Raw genomic sequence first — 17,227 nt, forward strand, 5'->3', positions numbered from 1 at the left:
AACCGGATACATTTTCTGACTAAAAGTTTGGTGAATACTCGTCTATTATATAAGTGGACACTGCTTATTTTCACAAGTTTTGGTAATTCATTGACTGGGATTGTCTAAAACGTTATCGAACTTTTCTGAGATATTATGCCCAGAAACACTGACTAAGTTTGATGAACATCAACAGGCGTATCAATTTCATTAAATCAGCAATAAACCAAAACCTTATAGCATGACAGCACGTATATGCACTTTTCTTGTCACTATAATATATTTTGTTTCCTTCCAAACATCATCGAAACCCCACGAGTTATTAAAGCAAACAGCGAAACTTAAAATGTCTGTAATTTCCAGGAAATAACTGCCAAATTAATCGATTTTGAAGCCTTAGCAGACGACAGCATGACGGGAAACGAGATTTCAACGTGCAGAAACTTTTATTTCCCATTAGAAGTGCACGTTTAAATAAACGTGGATCACTGTAGACCTGGTTTGTAGAGCTTTTTCTGATATAACAGAATTGAGTATCGTGCCTTATGATCTATCCGAATGAAAAAGTACTGTACTGGGCATTGAGCTGATGCTATGATGTTACACGGGCAAAAAATGGTGCACACGTATTTTGATACTCGGCACCAAAATGCGGCCCAGCTAGTGGCACCAAAATGTGGCCCAACTGGTTGAATCAAAATCTGGCCCAGTCGGTGGCACAACAATGCGAACAAGCTGATGGCACCAAAATCCGGCCCATTTGGTGGGCATAAAAAATGCAGCCAAGCTGGTGTCAGAAAAATACGGCCTAGTTGGTGGCACTAAAATGCGACCACCAGAGACCAAAATGTAGCCATATTGGTAGCACCGGAATGTTGTTTGAAAGAACCAGTTCTAGCCCCTTAGTAAGGTGGGAGACACTCAAGAGTATCTAGAACATTTCCAGTGTCTGGACCGGGATTCGAACCCCAAATCTCCGTATTGACAGTCAAGCGTGTTTACGCTACACCACCGGGTCACTTTACAAAAGTAGAATTATACACCCAGGTCTTAGAATTTTTTTTTAAGATTCTCTTTTTTTTAATTGATGGTAACCGTCTGAAAATGACTCGAGAGGACCATAAATGTATCCGCAATGTAATATATATATATATATTACTGACGGGTACCTCAGTATTGACCAGGCAAATAAGAAAACTGTTGTACACAGACGTGTAATGAACTTGTGCAATAATATCAGACCTCATTTTTCCGGGAGTGAAAATGTTTAGCAGTTCCGTTTTTGTAACAAATTGAAAACATTTATACATGAACATATAAAGATCGGGAATCAAACCCGGGAAAACAAATCATCTCATCGAATTCTAGACCTCTGTGGGACGTTCCAAGGTGTCTATTCATATCTGCTCGTATGAGCTATTTACGTGCGATAACAAAGTAACAAACTGAAAATAGTTCAGCCATGACCGGGAATCGAAACCAGGACCTCTGACACTAAAGGCGGACACCATACAACGCCACTACAAAAACTGGCTCATACAGGAAGGCAGTACAAGAGCAGCCTCATATTTTTCCTTATTACATTTTACGCGATAAGAATTGCATTCTGGGAAAATAATTACTACCGCATTTAATAAAATATGCTTATCTGATCTGTAACGTTTTCTTATGAACTTTTACAGTAAACAGTACATATTTATTATAATATGATGAATTACTTGTGATATTAAAGAGGATCTCCTTTAATCGTTTTTTAACCTATAAATTTTTTAAGCATGTCGCACATCTATCACCACCAGTCATCAGCGAAAGTGAGCCAAAAATAACCTGAACTTCACCCACTTTCTCATATCTTCTGCTCTAATTCTACTGTAAAACAACGGTGCATTTGTATTGTTCAAATTTTGAATTCTGAAGATAATTCCGTTTTCGTGACTTCATTATTAAGCCAGATTTCTTAAATTGATGCAGAATTATGGTGAAATGAAACAGACCCACTTGCAAATTCAAATTTTCTTTGCTGCGAATGTATGCATCCGGACGCCGATTACAATGTGTGCAAAGGTGATATAATTTTTATTGCTTTCACAGACATACAAATTGATTTTCTTTCTTTTGAATGATTTATACCTCACTAGGGTGTAAGTAGTGTCTCATTTTCGGAGATAATATGTTTTGGCTCTAAGTATGTACTAGATAGAGATCTTTGATACGCATCTTTCTGCATCCACATTATCTCTGTTATGCTTATCATCTCTGTAAGCAACCTAGTGCAAACAATCACATTTACACACGAACGTAGGGTGCTACTAATTCAGTTTTTTGTTTTGTCAAATTAGAGACCGTTTCTGTAATCAGAAGCCATGGTGACCAAAGCCATCCATGACGTTAAATGAATGTACGGTTATATGGCTCTAGCAAATCCCTGCGCTGAATTAGAACTAGCAATCGAAGTCGTAAGCAAACTGAATTATCTATTTACACCAAAAGACCTTAAACAATTTAAATTCAGCTTTCATGGATTTGTGCAGAAAAACAACAACAAAATTTATTTTTATGAGATTGTTTTGATCTAACTTTACAGAAGTCGTGTTAAAACATTTTGACAAGATATTTCAACACGCAATCTTAGATTTAAATTGCACATCGTCACCTCAGAGCAAAATATGATTAAGCATGTTTTATTTGTCAATAAAAGATGCTAAGATATCTGAATAATAACAAAATCATTAGATTTACTATTATTCTAAATAAAGCATTAGATAACAACCGTCATTGTTTATTTGAATAAATTAGTGCAGTCAAATGCGAAAATCATGTGAAAATCATGCTGATTTTTCAATTAGGTAGCGACACAATTCTTATTACCAAGACAACAAGACGCGTCTCCGAGGACTTTTAAAGTCTCCAAATGATACCGATCAATACAAATAACAGCTTTGTACAAATATCAGACAGAGAAACAACCTAATAAAACAGAATTTTGGATAATGCTGCTGTAGAGTACAACGTAACAAATTAGACGAATTACCGTATTTGCGCCAAAAGCAGACACCTTTTAGATACAAGAAACAATTCTTACCGAGCGTTTCATAAAGCGGAGATTTTTGCTATTCGCATAAAGACATGTACGGAACCCTTGTAGGGATATCTTAGCGCCGTGTTGACCTCGATCGGTGACTACCAATTAAAGAAAGTACATAGTACGCACTGCGATTATGTTACTCGCATACACGTGAATAGGATAATGTACTGATTGTTCAGTAGTCTAAACAACCTCAAGAAGTTTTTTTTTTTCAAAACTGAATCTTTTTACCACATAAACATATGTTAATATAAATAAATTTGAACATTTTAGTAAAATTTGACTCTCAGAAATTGCCATTTTTCGCAAAAAGTATAGTACCCCCGTTTCTATGGTAACCAGAGCAGATTCATATCTGTTCGCCCTTAAAAGGCTCGAACACTAAAAAGGGTGGACATATGAAGTTGTTCTGAGACTATGAGTTTCTGACCAATCCTTTGATAATTTTGGTTCTTACAGAGAATTGGTCTTAACAATATTTGCTACATTTGTTTTATTTTGAAAAAAGTTACATGAAAGGGGTTCTCACCCGCCATGCCAGCGATGTAAACTGTGGGGTGTGTTCATACTAACCATGCGAAAAGAAAAAACAAAACAAAATACATTTGTGTCACTATTATATATTTTTCATTCTTTTTAGTACGTAGTTCTTGAAAAAAAAGTCATTAGATGTGCATGTTCCGATTTATGGAAGGCCGTGCACGTCGTAATGTTATAATGAGAGTCTACAATTGGTGGTCTGTGACCTCTTACAATAAAACAATGCCACGCGGGATGACATTTCAATACAGGCCATACTAAACTAAATGCCACCAGGAACAGTTCGTACAAAAAAGACGGTTAATTAAGAGTTACGGCAACACTGAAATTTGATTAACAGTACATGCTGGCATTTTATTTTCTGAAATACTTACAATATCTAAAACTTTCAAAGTTTTCTATTACCATAATGCTGTTTTGAGCTATTCCCTGAATACTGAAGATAGTACAATATTGAATTATAGGGCACCTTTTTATCTAGTGATGACCCTTGCTATGTTGTGAGTTTAAGGTAGTGGGCCCACAATAACAATCGGCAACTTCCGTTCATTTACGTATTCTTCGTATGTTGTTTGGAATTCTTCGGTCGTAGCCGAAGGATGCCCGAAATCGCATTCAGAGAATACATAAATAATTATTCCCGCGGAAATTGCCATTAGGGGTCCAATACCTTAAGGTAATACAAAGGGTAAAAAATATTATATCTGACACTGAAACGGGTAAGCTGTTTTGTTCAATGAGATGTAAGAAAAGCATTCCAGTCCTCTTTCTTATTAGGTAGTCCTATAAGAAAGTGTTCGAAGCAGAAAATAACGCTTTCTGAATGGGCGATCTGATCCGTTTCTGTTGCACGTACAAAAATAATCGACATTATCGCACTAAAAGCGCAAAACCTATAAGAATACGATCAGCTGTTTTACGTCAAAGAACGAAAACAAGTTTGCGTTTCATTATTTTTATGTAACACCGCTTATCAATTTTCATATAAAAGGCACACACTGACTGATCAAATACATTTAACAATTACTTGAAGGAAAAATATCTGACGTCCGTTATCTGGGAATTTCAATGCAGACATTTTTTTGTCACAAAGATTAATTTCACTCTCCTAAACAGAGGAGTTAACAACGAGACTCCTAAATTAATTCCTAGAAAAAATGCATATTAAACAAACGCGAAGATAGGAATCAGCGTATTGAAATACATATTTCAGAATTATGAAGCACAACTCCTTGAAAAACTCATTTTAAACTGATTATTTTCAGGTTGTCGACCAAAGATGCAGATAAAATACTTCTCCCCCACCTAATTCATGACAGAATAAAGCACCTCCCAAAAGCTGTAAAGTTTTTTTTTTTTTTAACACAATGAATTTCGCGCAGTTAATTTCTTATCAAATATTATGAAATATTTCAATGTTCTCGAGTAGCACGATAAAGCGCTGGTTTATTACCAATTCTGATTGATGTGTTCTTAAGAAGGTATTTCTTTTGTGAGAAATCTGCAAGATAAACATGCAAGATGTAATTATTCTGTGGTATCATAATAAAAATGTAAAGCACAAACCGAGTGCGAAGCAGCCTAAAAACCGTCATCTATGGCCTTGCTGAAGATGTGACCAAAAATCATGCAAACCCGCCGTGCTACAGCACACCGGCTACCCGATTAGACATCACCCCTCCCACTTACGAAAAAAGCTGGTGTCATATTTAGTAGTTATAACAACAATAACTTCGATTATTACATGACTCCTTACACAAATCGGTGGTCCATAGTTTGTGCTATTTTACCGTTTCAACACGTGTTTACTGGGCTAGTATGTCAACAATTTGAAACTAAAAGAGTAAGAAAGTAAATGCTGAATCATCGGTCGATAGTATCACTTATATTTTGATATAACAAATTCATGAAATTGGTCAGTATTGAAAGGCTCGAATTTCTGACCACTTGCTGCTTATGTTGCATACGTTTGACGAAACTACTTTAAAAAGACCTACAAAGAAGAGATACAAGACGTCATAAGACACAGGTGCACAATATTCACGGAGGTCTCCACAAAGACAAATACGATTTAAATATCGATTTTTTAGAATGATATGTGGGTGGGGTGCATGTTTTGCTACTTTAACAATGGCTGTCATGTGCGGAAATTAGTTCAAAATTGGCCATTAGATGAAAATTGATAATTTAAGAGTTTTCGTGTTTTATTTTTTGTCTTTAATTGTTTAAATGTTCAAAGAATATATTGTATCAAAATTTTGTTTTACTGAAAATTGTCAGGCTTTTTCCCAAAATCATGTACTTGAGATTTTACCTTAAAAAAAAGAAGAAGGATTGCATTGTAACTGGGCTATAAAATGGAACAAACAAACACTGTATATGGGCAACGAAATAATTTATATTCAAGACACGAATTCATCACCTTATCAACATTCACTATATGTTTTGTATAGAGACAAAAAGCGCTTATTTTCGTATAAACAACATCAAGGACATCAACTTTCCGCGGGTTTATACGTGCGAACTGACGTCACGCACGCACAAAAAGAAGAAGAAAAGGAAGGAGAAGAAGAAGACGAAGAAGAAGAAAAAAAACAAGAACAAAATGAAGTCGTTTGAAAGAGTCTTTGGAAATTAGACCCCCATAATTTTAAAATGTACATTAAATTATAGCTATTTCGGATTTAGAATATTTTAAATAAAATCAGGATATGTATTTTTAACGTATAGCTGTTATATCTAAATGTTAAAATGAGCGATATCCTAACATTTCATTTGATTTTCTGATACTCTTTAAAAGAAAACAACTTTTGATTTTTAGCAAGCTTTAAAGATGTAAATATAAGGGTTGAATGACATTTTGTTTCAATTCTACTCACACAAAAATTAATGTATTTAATCCTTAATTACAGTTTTCAATTGCTTTCACGTCATATTTCTTTGCCTGTACCAAAATCTAGAAGTTAAATATATAATCAAAGATTATGTATGCATTCAATTTTATCTAAGCCATTTTTCAGTAAAAAAATGCAATCTGGGCAAATAAAATAAAAGTTCAATATGAGGTAAACGATGGCTCTGTATGTCTACATTTCTAACATTAACACTTAAATTTTCAGTGCAACGTAAATGATAAAATCCGGAGGAAAACAATTATCAGATTGAAGTACAGTGTATATCAAAACTTTGTAAATGATATAAATTGCTTCAAAGCTGCTTTAAAAGAAGGAAAACGGATCACAAACTTTTACTTTTCAATACGATTACCCAAGAAATGCCTTGAACACATTGCAAAACAAAGCTGAAATTCTGTATTTTCTGCGAATTCAAGGGCAATAACTCTGGTTTAACAGTCGACCCTGACTAAAACCTGGCCTGTCATCAAAACTGTCTTAGACCCTGTACAAAAATGGGTACATTCTATCTAAGTTTCCAGTACATGTGGCGTCTTTGATCTGTGTTCACGAGGTAAAATGTAGCAAGTTTGACTAATGCAAGGGTGGTAATTCTTAAGTTTTTCAAGCATTAATGCTCCCTCGAAATATGCTATGACTGCATGAAAAGGGGCACGTTTATGTGTAGCACAGAAGTGCGGCTGGACGGGTGTTTTGAAAACTTATTATTTATTTAGAAGAATATTATGCATAGAACCAAACCATTATCATACAAGAGAGCAGCATGTAAGCCACATACAATTGTAAGCGCGTTGTTTGAATTTCATTGCAGCAGGTCTGCCATAAAAGATGTAGATTTCAAAATATCTGTATTCCAAATTACCCTTATAAATCTGATCGTAGTAGGCCAACCTTCGATCCGATTGTTTTCAAATCTGGCATGGAATCGTGCACTGCTACTTTGTCATTTCCGTGAATTATAGCGAAATAGATATTCTAATGGCATATTCATGTAAATTTTATGCTTACTGCAATCACTTTGCAAGTATAGTATTTTCACAATGCCTTAATACCACAAAGACTACAAACAAGCCGCGGGCTTTAACAAGGATTTGGTTTTAGAGACATAACACGAAGAAAATAATAAAAGCTTTCTGAATAACACTTTCTTGTTATCTACGCTTGCAGTACCAAGCGTGAATGCAGTAATATCACAGACGTTTTGAACAAACTTTGGCTTTAAGATAGATTTAGTTTTATAAACAATGACAAATTGCTTTTGATATGGACCCCGGCAGTAAATTATAAATTATAAATTATATCCTTCTCACTCCATACGGAGAAGAGTATTTGAGCCGCGCCATGTGAAAACCAACATAGTGCATTTGCGACCAGCATGGATCCAGACCAGCCTGCGCATCCGCGCAGTCTGGTCAGGATCCATACTGTTCGCTTTCAAAGCCTATTGCAATGAGAGAAACAGTTAGCGAACAGCATGGATCCTGACCAGACTGCGCGAATGTGCAGGCTGGTCTGGATCCATGCTGGTCGCAAATGCACTTTGTTGGTTTTCTCATGACGCGGCTCATTTGTCATTGTTTATAAAACGCAGGCTGGTCTGGATCCATGCTGGTCGCAAACGCACTATGTTGGTTTTTCTCATGGCGCGGCTCAAATTACTTTTGATATGAACCCAAGCAGTAAATTATAAAACATTTATATCCTTCTCACTCCATACGGAGAAGAGTATTTATAAGGTTTCTTGGGAAAGATTACAGACAAAACTCGATCGATAATACGTCGGAAGATATATACTGCTCGTTCCTCCCCTCATGAAGAAAGAAATTACTTAAGAGTGCTTAAAAGATTTCTTTCATGTCATTCCGACCTAATGTAAATGTATAGATGAACTAAATGCTCTTAATAGAAAAAAGTAATTCTTAGTTTATACAGTCATGTAGGTCAATCCAGAATTATTTTTTGTGCCATAAGCGTAGCGTGTGCTGATATTTCTCCTTTAAACTGCTTTTGAACGATAGGATTGGTACGCAGATTCCTCTACGCCTTCAAATTATATGCAATCTGATTACTTTCTTCGTGAAAAAGTTACTATTTACAAACGTACAAAGGCCTTTAATACTCTTTTGAAACACGTCTTTGCAAGAACGCAACCGTACAACAGCTAAATAATAGCAGAACGAAAGTGAAAGTTGCCGAAAAAATTCAAATTTTACATTGGTTGTACTTTTCACTCTAGCTCTATGTATGTCCCGAACTAGGCTTCAGTTATACACTTACACCATGTATTAACAAACTAAATTTCAAATCGCTAGTGTTCACTGTCGGGAAAACCGAACGATACACGATACAGATCAGGTTGGGATAGCTTTCATTTCTTCATAATCCACTAAAAAACCTTGCTGACACTATTGGCCATCTCTGGTTTGACATACCATACCCCAAACGCAGAAAAGAAAACCGCTCCTGTCCCTTACCTTGCTAGCTCCGGATTGAGGCAGATGGTGATCGTATTCATACTCAGCGGTCGCATCTTCTTGAATGTCCTCTATATACACATCCACATTCTCTATAGGCGCTACAAGGAAGTAGGTTAAATAACTAAGTAACTAAGATTTCAGAATTGTATTTGATGAAAAGTTCGAATATTCTGCCGGTTCATATATAAAACATCCGCAATACACAAGGATACAACATCTTGTCAGACAGTTTGAGTCATTTAATAAACATGTACACTGTGTCCTTCAATCCTGTAAAATCTCACCAAACTTTAAACAGATGACTTAATACTAATGTAGTATCTTACTTTATTATGTTTTATACTAAGTATATATAAGAATTACAAAGTTCACTCATAAGATAAGATAAGAATGGAGTTTACCTACTAAGTACATATGACCTAAATTAGAAAAAAATATGTAACATACTTATATTAGAAATATAAAACTTATCTGTTACCTATGATCACACTTCCTCCTCCGTTTTCGTTGGTAATAGTCTTTTCTGTACTAGGCAATGCTGAGGCAAAAAGATTGTTTGTCTTTTGTGTACGTGTATCATTCTCCAATTTAATTCCACCGCCTGTTACTATTATTCCAACTTTCTGTGTAGTTGTCTTCTCCGTAACAGGCGACACGTCAATTTCTTTAACATCCGTTTCATCCGGTAGTATAACGGACGTTACATTTTTATCAGATTCATCTATCACAGGCAGAGCGCCACTTCCTTCTTCTTCGTCCGTTGCATTTTTATCAGAATTTACCACTTCAACTATAGTTTCACCAGAACCTTCGTAAATAACATTAACTTTTTCTGTGACTGATTCTTCACTGTTATGTAATTTTACTCCGTTACTGTCAGGAACTTCAAGACTTCTAGCTGGCTGATCGCTTTGATATTGTAAACAATCTTTTAGGAATTTTTCTGTCACATCTTTCAGGTCAGTGACTGCTGAACACGACTCACATATAGTGTCTTTATGTTTAGAACACGGCTTTAAAACAAACTCTCCTAAATCACATTTAGAACATGGTGCACAATTTCTGAACACGTTATGTACAGAAGAAAACGTTCCTTTTGAGCAAGGCTTACAAACGGTGTCATGGTACTCGGTACAACGTCTTGAAACGTAATAACCAGGTTTGCACGTGCGACAGTCTTTGGCATAAATTACTGATGTTATTGTGAAAATCTGAAATGAGAAAAGAACAACAAATCATTATGTAACATTTTGACAGGACTTAAAACGTCAGGAGGCATACAATGTCCTGTATACCATACTTATAATGTTTTCTCTTATTCCATGGTTTCCTATATTTGAATTCATAGGCCTAATGTGGTTGTGTCACTCTGTTGTCCTCGTCAAAACGGCAGAACGACATGACGGAAGTTTTACTGCAACGTGATCTGTCATTAACTTGTTCTGTCAAGCAGCATTTTTCGTCTTGTCACGTTATCGGTGGAGACAGAACAAGGGCGACAGAATGGAACAACGACAATAGCTAGATAGTCGTTCTGTTATTGTGGCGGAAGTGGCGGCATAACGACACAACGAGGTAACTGCAATGTCGTTCTGGTGTTTTTTACGCGTTTTATGCTAGAATAGCGTTAGTGCATGTTCTTTTCGTGTTATAACATCTGCAGAATCCCGAGGAAAGGTTGGTACCCGAGGGATAGATTGGTACACGAGCCGTTTGTCGATTTTATTTTCATGAACAGACTGTTATACGATTCTACCTGCGACAAGAACACAAGAAAACAACGAAAACGCACATATACTCACAAACTACATAAAATGCATACTTGTTAACGCTCACTTGTGGAAAATAAGACGTGGAAAGTTCTATTTTTTATCACTTGACTTTTATATTTCATATTTCGTTTTATTATAAGCACGACTCTCAAGATTTATTTTGATCTTGATAACTTTAAGTGGCCCTTTATAGTATTTGTCTTTTTAAATGTCAGACGACGAAAACAGCCTTGATAAATCTCTTTATCGCTTAGGAAAATATATAAGGAAGATGATTAAAAAAACACACTCATGCACTGCAATTTCCGATCTTGATGACGGACGTATTTACTTCGTTAACATATTATGATAAGCCATTTTGATCCATAACCATGCGGTAATAAAATTAATTGGACACCTTCTGTGTATCATCGAAACTAAATAAACAGCTACAATTTCCTGAATAAGACACGTGTGAAAGAAATAAAGATATTAGTAGCTGATCAGTAGCCGGTGTCAGTGACCCTTCACGTACTTTGATTCTATCAAAGGTCCATCACTTGTCCGCTCTGGTCAATTTCCTGCAGGATTAAGTTTTCCTATTAGACACGGAGTTTTTCTTCACGCCTGCCAACCTGAGACAGTTAAAAATCTCCGTTATCTATATATCCTGAGAAAAATCACGTTTATTTGATGTATTTTTGCTATACAATTTCATTATCAGGCGATAAATCACGTGGTTTCAGACATGACCAGTTCTCGAACTGCGCGAGACCCCTGAAATGTTGTTGAAAGATGTCTGGCGGTTGATAATCACTTACTCAAATTTTTAAGTTAACCTTTCATCTTAAAAAAGAGACTTTATTTTTAGAAACTTTGAAGAACTTATATATGCCACTTAGTAACTGACTTTCATCTTTTTGTTTCACTTTTTTGTGGAGGTAAGATGTGCAAAAGTTTTAACTCTTTTGCGTCATATAAAACAATTTTATTCAAAAATTTTAAAACTGAAAAAAAAGAAACAAACAACAAAAACATGATGCATAGTTTTCCATTTGTCAATACAAAATGCCTCAAAGCAGACAAGCATTGCATAATTCCAAATAATTTCATCTCATCTCTAAATGTTAGTCGAGTTGACATTTGCTAAAATGTGCAAAAGACGTCAAGACCTTCTCACGTTTCCAGATAAAGTTTCAAAAATTATAAAAAGGCCATAAACCAAACAACGCCTGGCGAAGCTGGCTAAAGGAAACTTCGCAATGTTTGCAGAAAACTTATTTAATATGGTGCACACAAATAGATACAAAAACATGAACTTGTACATATCTCATAAGTTCATCAATATAACGTTAGCAAGATATATAAAAAATACTTTTTAATGGTTAAAGGGTTATCCTTAAGAAGCATCGGCAGTGTTGTGTAGTTAAAATTGTAAAATTGCCCTTTATCAACGTGAATTCGAGAGCTTGATTTAGTTTATACTAATTTATTTTAGGTCGATTGTGAAGTAAGTTCTTTAACTTATATTAATCACTCTCGACACCTCATTCCTGATGGAATCCATCGCCACGAGGGTATGAGAGAAGAGGCCAGTTTCCTTTATTTAATGTTGAGCGCCGAGCAAGGAAGCTTGCCTTGGGATGTAGACATCTTCATATGAGGAAGTCATCAAGCTGGCTTGCGGAAGGTCGGTACCAGGTGCACGTCCAGTAACTGTAACAATGTCCAGAGAAAATGGAGAAAATCAACAATCTTCTAATTCCCTTATATGTCTAGAGGCACACGTCATAAGCAAAACACACCGTAAATGTATCTGCCAAAGATCACTCATCGTTTATGGAAAAACGGTGCCAGACTAGCTAAGATGCATTATTAGACATTTTTATTATTCCTCCGCCAGTCATGGCTTTGCTTGAATATGGACATTGATTGAATATAATTTCCATATTTTTGGTAGAGTCAATTTTTAAGGTTGACCGAATGTGTACTTATTTTTATAAATCATCTGTAGAAATATTTCTTCGCGTGTGCCCAGTAATTATTCATATGTCAAATGGTATTACACCATTATGGGCTGACAACTTGTTCATATTATACATGTCAAGGGACTACAGATTACTCGTAAAGATGTCTTACTGTTCACTTATACATCGGTAATTACAAAATAAAGATATTGTGCTGACACATGATACGGAGTCCCAAAGGAGCCATCGTATAAAGTACTGTTGCCAACTTCCATATCAAAGCAAAATGACAACAACAACAACAACAACAGCAGCAACAACAACAACAACAATCATAATAACGTAGTTAACATTTTGTGAAACTATTTTACTAGCGGCTTTATAATGTTATTTTCTTGATAGAAAACGTACCTCCAAGTCATATTTATGTACTTTTTCATTCGGGGTAGGGACCTAGGGTAAGAAACAGAGTGGATGAAGAATACCTAAAGGAAACGATTTAAAGTTAAAAAGTCACCAGCGCCCCTTTCCTTGAAAAAAAGAATGTAGTCCCAAAATTCTTCGAAGAGTACCATTTCCTTATCAAAAAGAATTCATCGCACTTACATCAGAAGAACTATTAAAAATTGTTTTGGCCTTACGCAGACAAGGATCAGGTGTTATTCGCATAATAATTACATTGTCATAATTCTTTTATTAATGTTTCCCTTTCCATCACAAAGACATAAATAAATACTCTTATAGATGGCTTAAAAGAGACATTCCTAGTTTTATAAATATATCTGCAGTAGCACGCATATATATATATATATTTTTTTTTTCTTTAATATTAGTTATGAATATAAACTGATCATTTCTTATCATTTTCTTGTACTTGAAAAGAAAAGTTTGTTTAGAAGTTTGGGACTAGTTTGAATATTTCATCAGCAAACAAAAAGAAGAAATAACACAAGAAGACAAAGAAAATAATTATATTTTATGTTATTTTGGTCAAACTTTGACAGGGTTTAAATCACAAATGAAAACTGCACACAATGCTTTGTCTTAATTGTGTAACATTGTCATCTGAAGATGAAATACGGAACAAAGAACACCCGTCTACTAATCCCTCTGCAAAATTCCCCCAAAACCTCCCATAGAATTCAGTGCTTGAAAAGTGAAATTAATTCTGTAGCTTGCGCAAATCCGCGACAACTCATCGTGCACCATACATGTATGCACCTCATAAATATGCATCTCCTCAAGAAAATCTTAAGGAAAATCAATTCCAAAGTCTGCAATTTCGGGATGATTACATGACACAGTTCCAGAGTTTTGGCGGCTTTTCGCTTTTATCACGATTCAATTATGGCCATCAAAAGTTACACAAATCCCCTCCTTTCTCTGGCTGCATACGCTACAAAATGCTGAATTCGCTATATTTAGTTATTTCTTCCTTTTACAAAGATAAGACATTTCTGTCGTTTAAGTACATCATATGCTTATAACACTGGTGCTTTTGTTGTAACTGTATTAACATTTATTTTGAGCTTAATAAGAAATAAAAGTCAGTTAGAACGATACATAGTAGGCCTTATCTAAGATTTTCTTTTATCTTGTCTCGTTTACTAACATATTAGATCAAGCAACCTGATTGTTATTGAAAGTTTCTGAGCTTGCTATACTAAACAGATTTGAGCCGCACCATGAGAAAACCAACATAGCGCATTTGCGACGAGCATGGATCCAGACCAGCTTGCGCATCCGCGCAGTCTTGTCAGGATCCATGCTGTTCGCCAACGGTTTCTCTAATTGCATTAGGGTTTGAACGCGAACAGCATGGATCCTGACCAGACTGCGCGGATTAGTTTTCTCATGGTGCGGCTCATTTAGTTTCATAGCTGATTACATTATACATGCATGCAGAATGATTGTCAAAAGTCTAAAATCGCAAAAGGAGATAAACATTTCAACTGAATTATATATAGTTGCTCCGTTACAATTTTTGTTTCGGTTTTCCGAAATACAAGGGTTATGGTGTACAGGGATGTTTCAATGAAAAAATATCGATATTTCAAAATTTGTTCAATAAGAGAGGTTTCGGGTTTGCAAGGGGTCCAGTTTTAAAGGGTTGTAATTTTCAAGGGATCCAGTTTTCAGGGGTTCCGGTTTGAAGGGGTTTCAGTGAACATAGATGACGCTTAAAATGAAAATGTTTTTAATGTGCAGCCGTAAGTTATAATAGAAAACGTCAATAAACATTCTAATGTAATACAGCCCCTAGCGTGTGCTGGTATATTTCTACGGAATGTACCGGCTCACATTACAAGCAGATGGCTTCTAATGTTTACAAGGTTAAGTAAAACAAAATGTAACTCATCAAAAATTTTGATTACGCTGGATTATAAACATCGAACGCATTTCAGGCTAACAAAATTTCTTTGTGTTTATAATTTCCGGTTATAGGTGCGCGCAAAAATGCCACAGTTTGCTCTAAACTTTTACATGGGTAAATAAAGACGGATGGAAACGCAACGAAAAGAGAACCACATGTTCTTTAAAATTAGTTCTAATAGCCATCGGTTTTATTTATGTTTATTTATCTCCCGAGAAATCTGTGCTGGTATTTCTTGTTCGTGGTGGCGTCCAGAGAAGGGGTCAAAGCCAAGGTTAAAGAAATCAAAGTAATGAGTATATATATCATTAAGTGGCCGTAAATTTTCCAGATATCACATTAATATACATGTGGTATAACCTTTTTTTCTTGGAATCAGGGTGCGAAAATTTCTACTACAGATAAGATAATCTCCGATTGAGGGACAGCCATATGGCATTTAGAAGAATGTGATAATGAGTTCATTGCACATGCTTCATGATTCTCAACCTATCAGCCAGCCGTAAGTGGTAAGGGCTAGTTTCACATTGCGATCCATGTTCGTTATCTCAGTAAAAACAGTAGATATATTTTTAGGTATTTATGTTCAATTGGTCATTTAAGACGTTGATGGAACTTAGGATACTAAAGGATGAGAAATTGTTGTGTAAAATAAATGAATTCTTGACATGAATTTCCCAGCTCCTTATGAACGGTCGGTTCTAAACCCTAAGCGAAGTATCGAGTCAGTCAAAACGGAAACGGCCATCTAATCATCCATCCATCCATCTAGATTCAACTTAAATTTTGGAAAACTTTGATGCCGTCTAACACCTTATGCTCGTTACCCTCTGTATGTAAAGACTTAGTCTGTGTTGTGTTCCGACCCTGTGTTTTGTTCACAGAAGATATTCAAATTATGTATAATTATGTCCATTTTCTTCTCTAGTCAGAGCCAAGAAAGATCGGTCAGAATATACGAGAAATGACTGATTTTTTAAAAAATTATCTAGTCGGTAGCCAGACTAGTTAAGACTATTCAAGATATCTTGGCGAAGTAAAATGCTCTCTGCACATGTGTCTGAAATCTTAGTAATACATGAAAAGAAATAATGCTTGAAAAAATCCTGTTGAAAAAATTAACGTATATACGTGTTATGCATTCATACTAAATCTCTAGTTAATTGTTATGAGAAAGGAATGCATGTAAAAAGATTTTTTTCCTTCACAAAGAACAAGATGGTAATTGTTTTACCTAATTAACAATTTAAAAGTGTGACATTTAGAAAACAAACACATCTTCTTTAACACATGTACGAAAACATGCAACGTCTTGCCATCTAAATGACATTACTTATGTCGTACGAAATGTAAATTTCCTTTGATGTGTAAGGAAAATATTTTGTTTGACGACGCAGAAATAAATAGTTTCTTTTTTTTATGTAACAAAGAACAGATTCTTTATCTGCAAAGGAGCTGCGTTTTTATGTTTACCCCTTAGTTTGATTGATTCTGTTCGGTAAAATTTCTACATTTTTGACATCTGAACTTAAAATTGCTGTTAATTATTTGTCATCCTATTAAGATTTTTTAGTCCGCAGTTTTCTTTGTTTCATTATTCTGAAAGCTGGATGTCTAAATAATGTTTTTTTATACGATCTCACATTCAGTTCAGAAACAAAACAACGTTATTTTCGAGGATACTGGATCATTCTACATTTTCACGAGTCATGTATAAAATGTATAGACAAACAACAAAGTAAAAATCTGCGTTTTCTTGCAATCACAAATGTAACACTCGGTTTTAAAAGTAACAGTTTGTTGTCACAAGGGTAACCAGGAGTCGTAAAAGTAATATTTTCGGCAACACTAAAGGTAACATTTTTTGGTATTAAAGGGTAAAACTGGTTTTCGTTGGCGATAAAGGTAACTAACTCCTAAAGGTAACTTAAACATATATATTTATACAAAATCAACTCTAGTTCTTGTTTCTCTCTTTGTGTAATACCTAAGGAAGTTTATTTACCGTGGTGACTTGATGCCCTTGGTAGGAATAAATAGAATTTTTACCCAGATGCACGTGTAGTATAGTTTAAGAAGGCAAGAAATCTGCACATTTCTTCAGACTAGCGCTTTTGGACCCGATACCGTTCGACCCAT

The 17,227-nt window shown here is 35.3% G+C and overlaps 1 protein-coding gene across 2 annotated transcripts in view; it reads right to left on the minus strand.

Moving 5' to 3' along the window:
• Nucleotides 1–17,227, minus strand: part of LOC123537452 (uncharacterized) — a 52,445-nt gene that overhangs the window by 9,336 nt on the left and 25,882 nt on the right. For both annotated transcript variants that reach the window (XM_045321169.2, XM_045321170.2), the window contains exons 2-3: nucleotides 9,475–10,207; nucleotides 8,994–9,094 (exon numbers count right to left, since the gene is read on the minus strand). In XM_045321169.2, coding sequence (XP_045177104.2) covers nucleotides 8,994–9,094; nucleotides 9,475–10,207 — 834 coding nt within the window. The remainder of the gene's footprint in view (nucleotides 1–8,993; nucleotides 9,095–9,474; nucleotides 10,208–17,227) is intronic.

Source organism: Mercenaria mercenaria, chromosome 17 (genome assembly GCF_021730395.1).
Source record: "Mercenaria mercenaria strain notata chromosome 17, MADL_Memer_1, whole genome shotgun sequence".
Classification (NCBI taxonomy): Eukaryota; Metazoa; Mollusca; class Bivalvia; order Venerida; family Veneridae; genus Mercenaria; species Mercenaria mercenaria.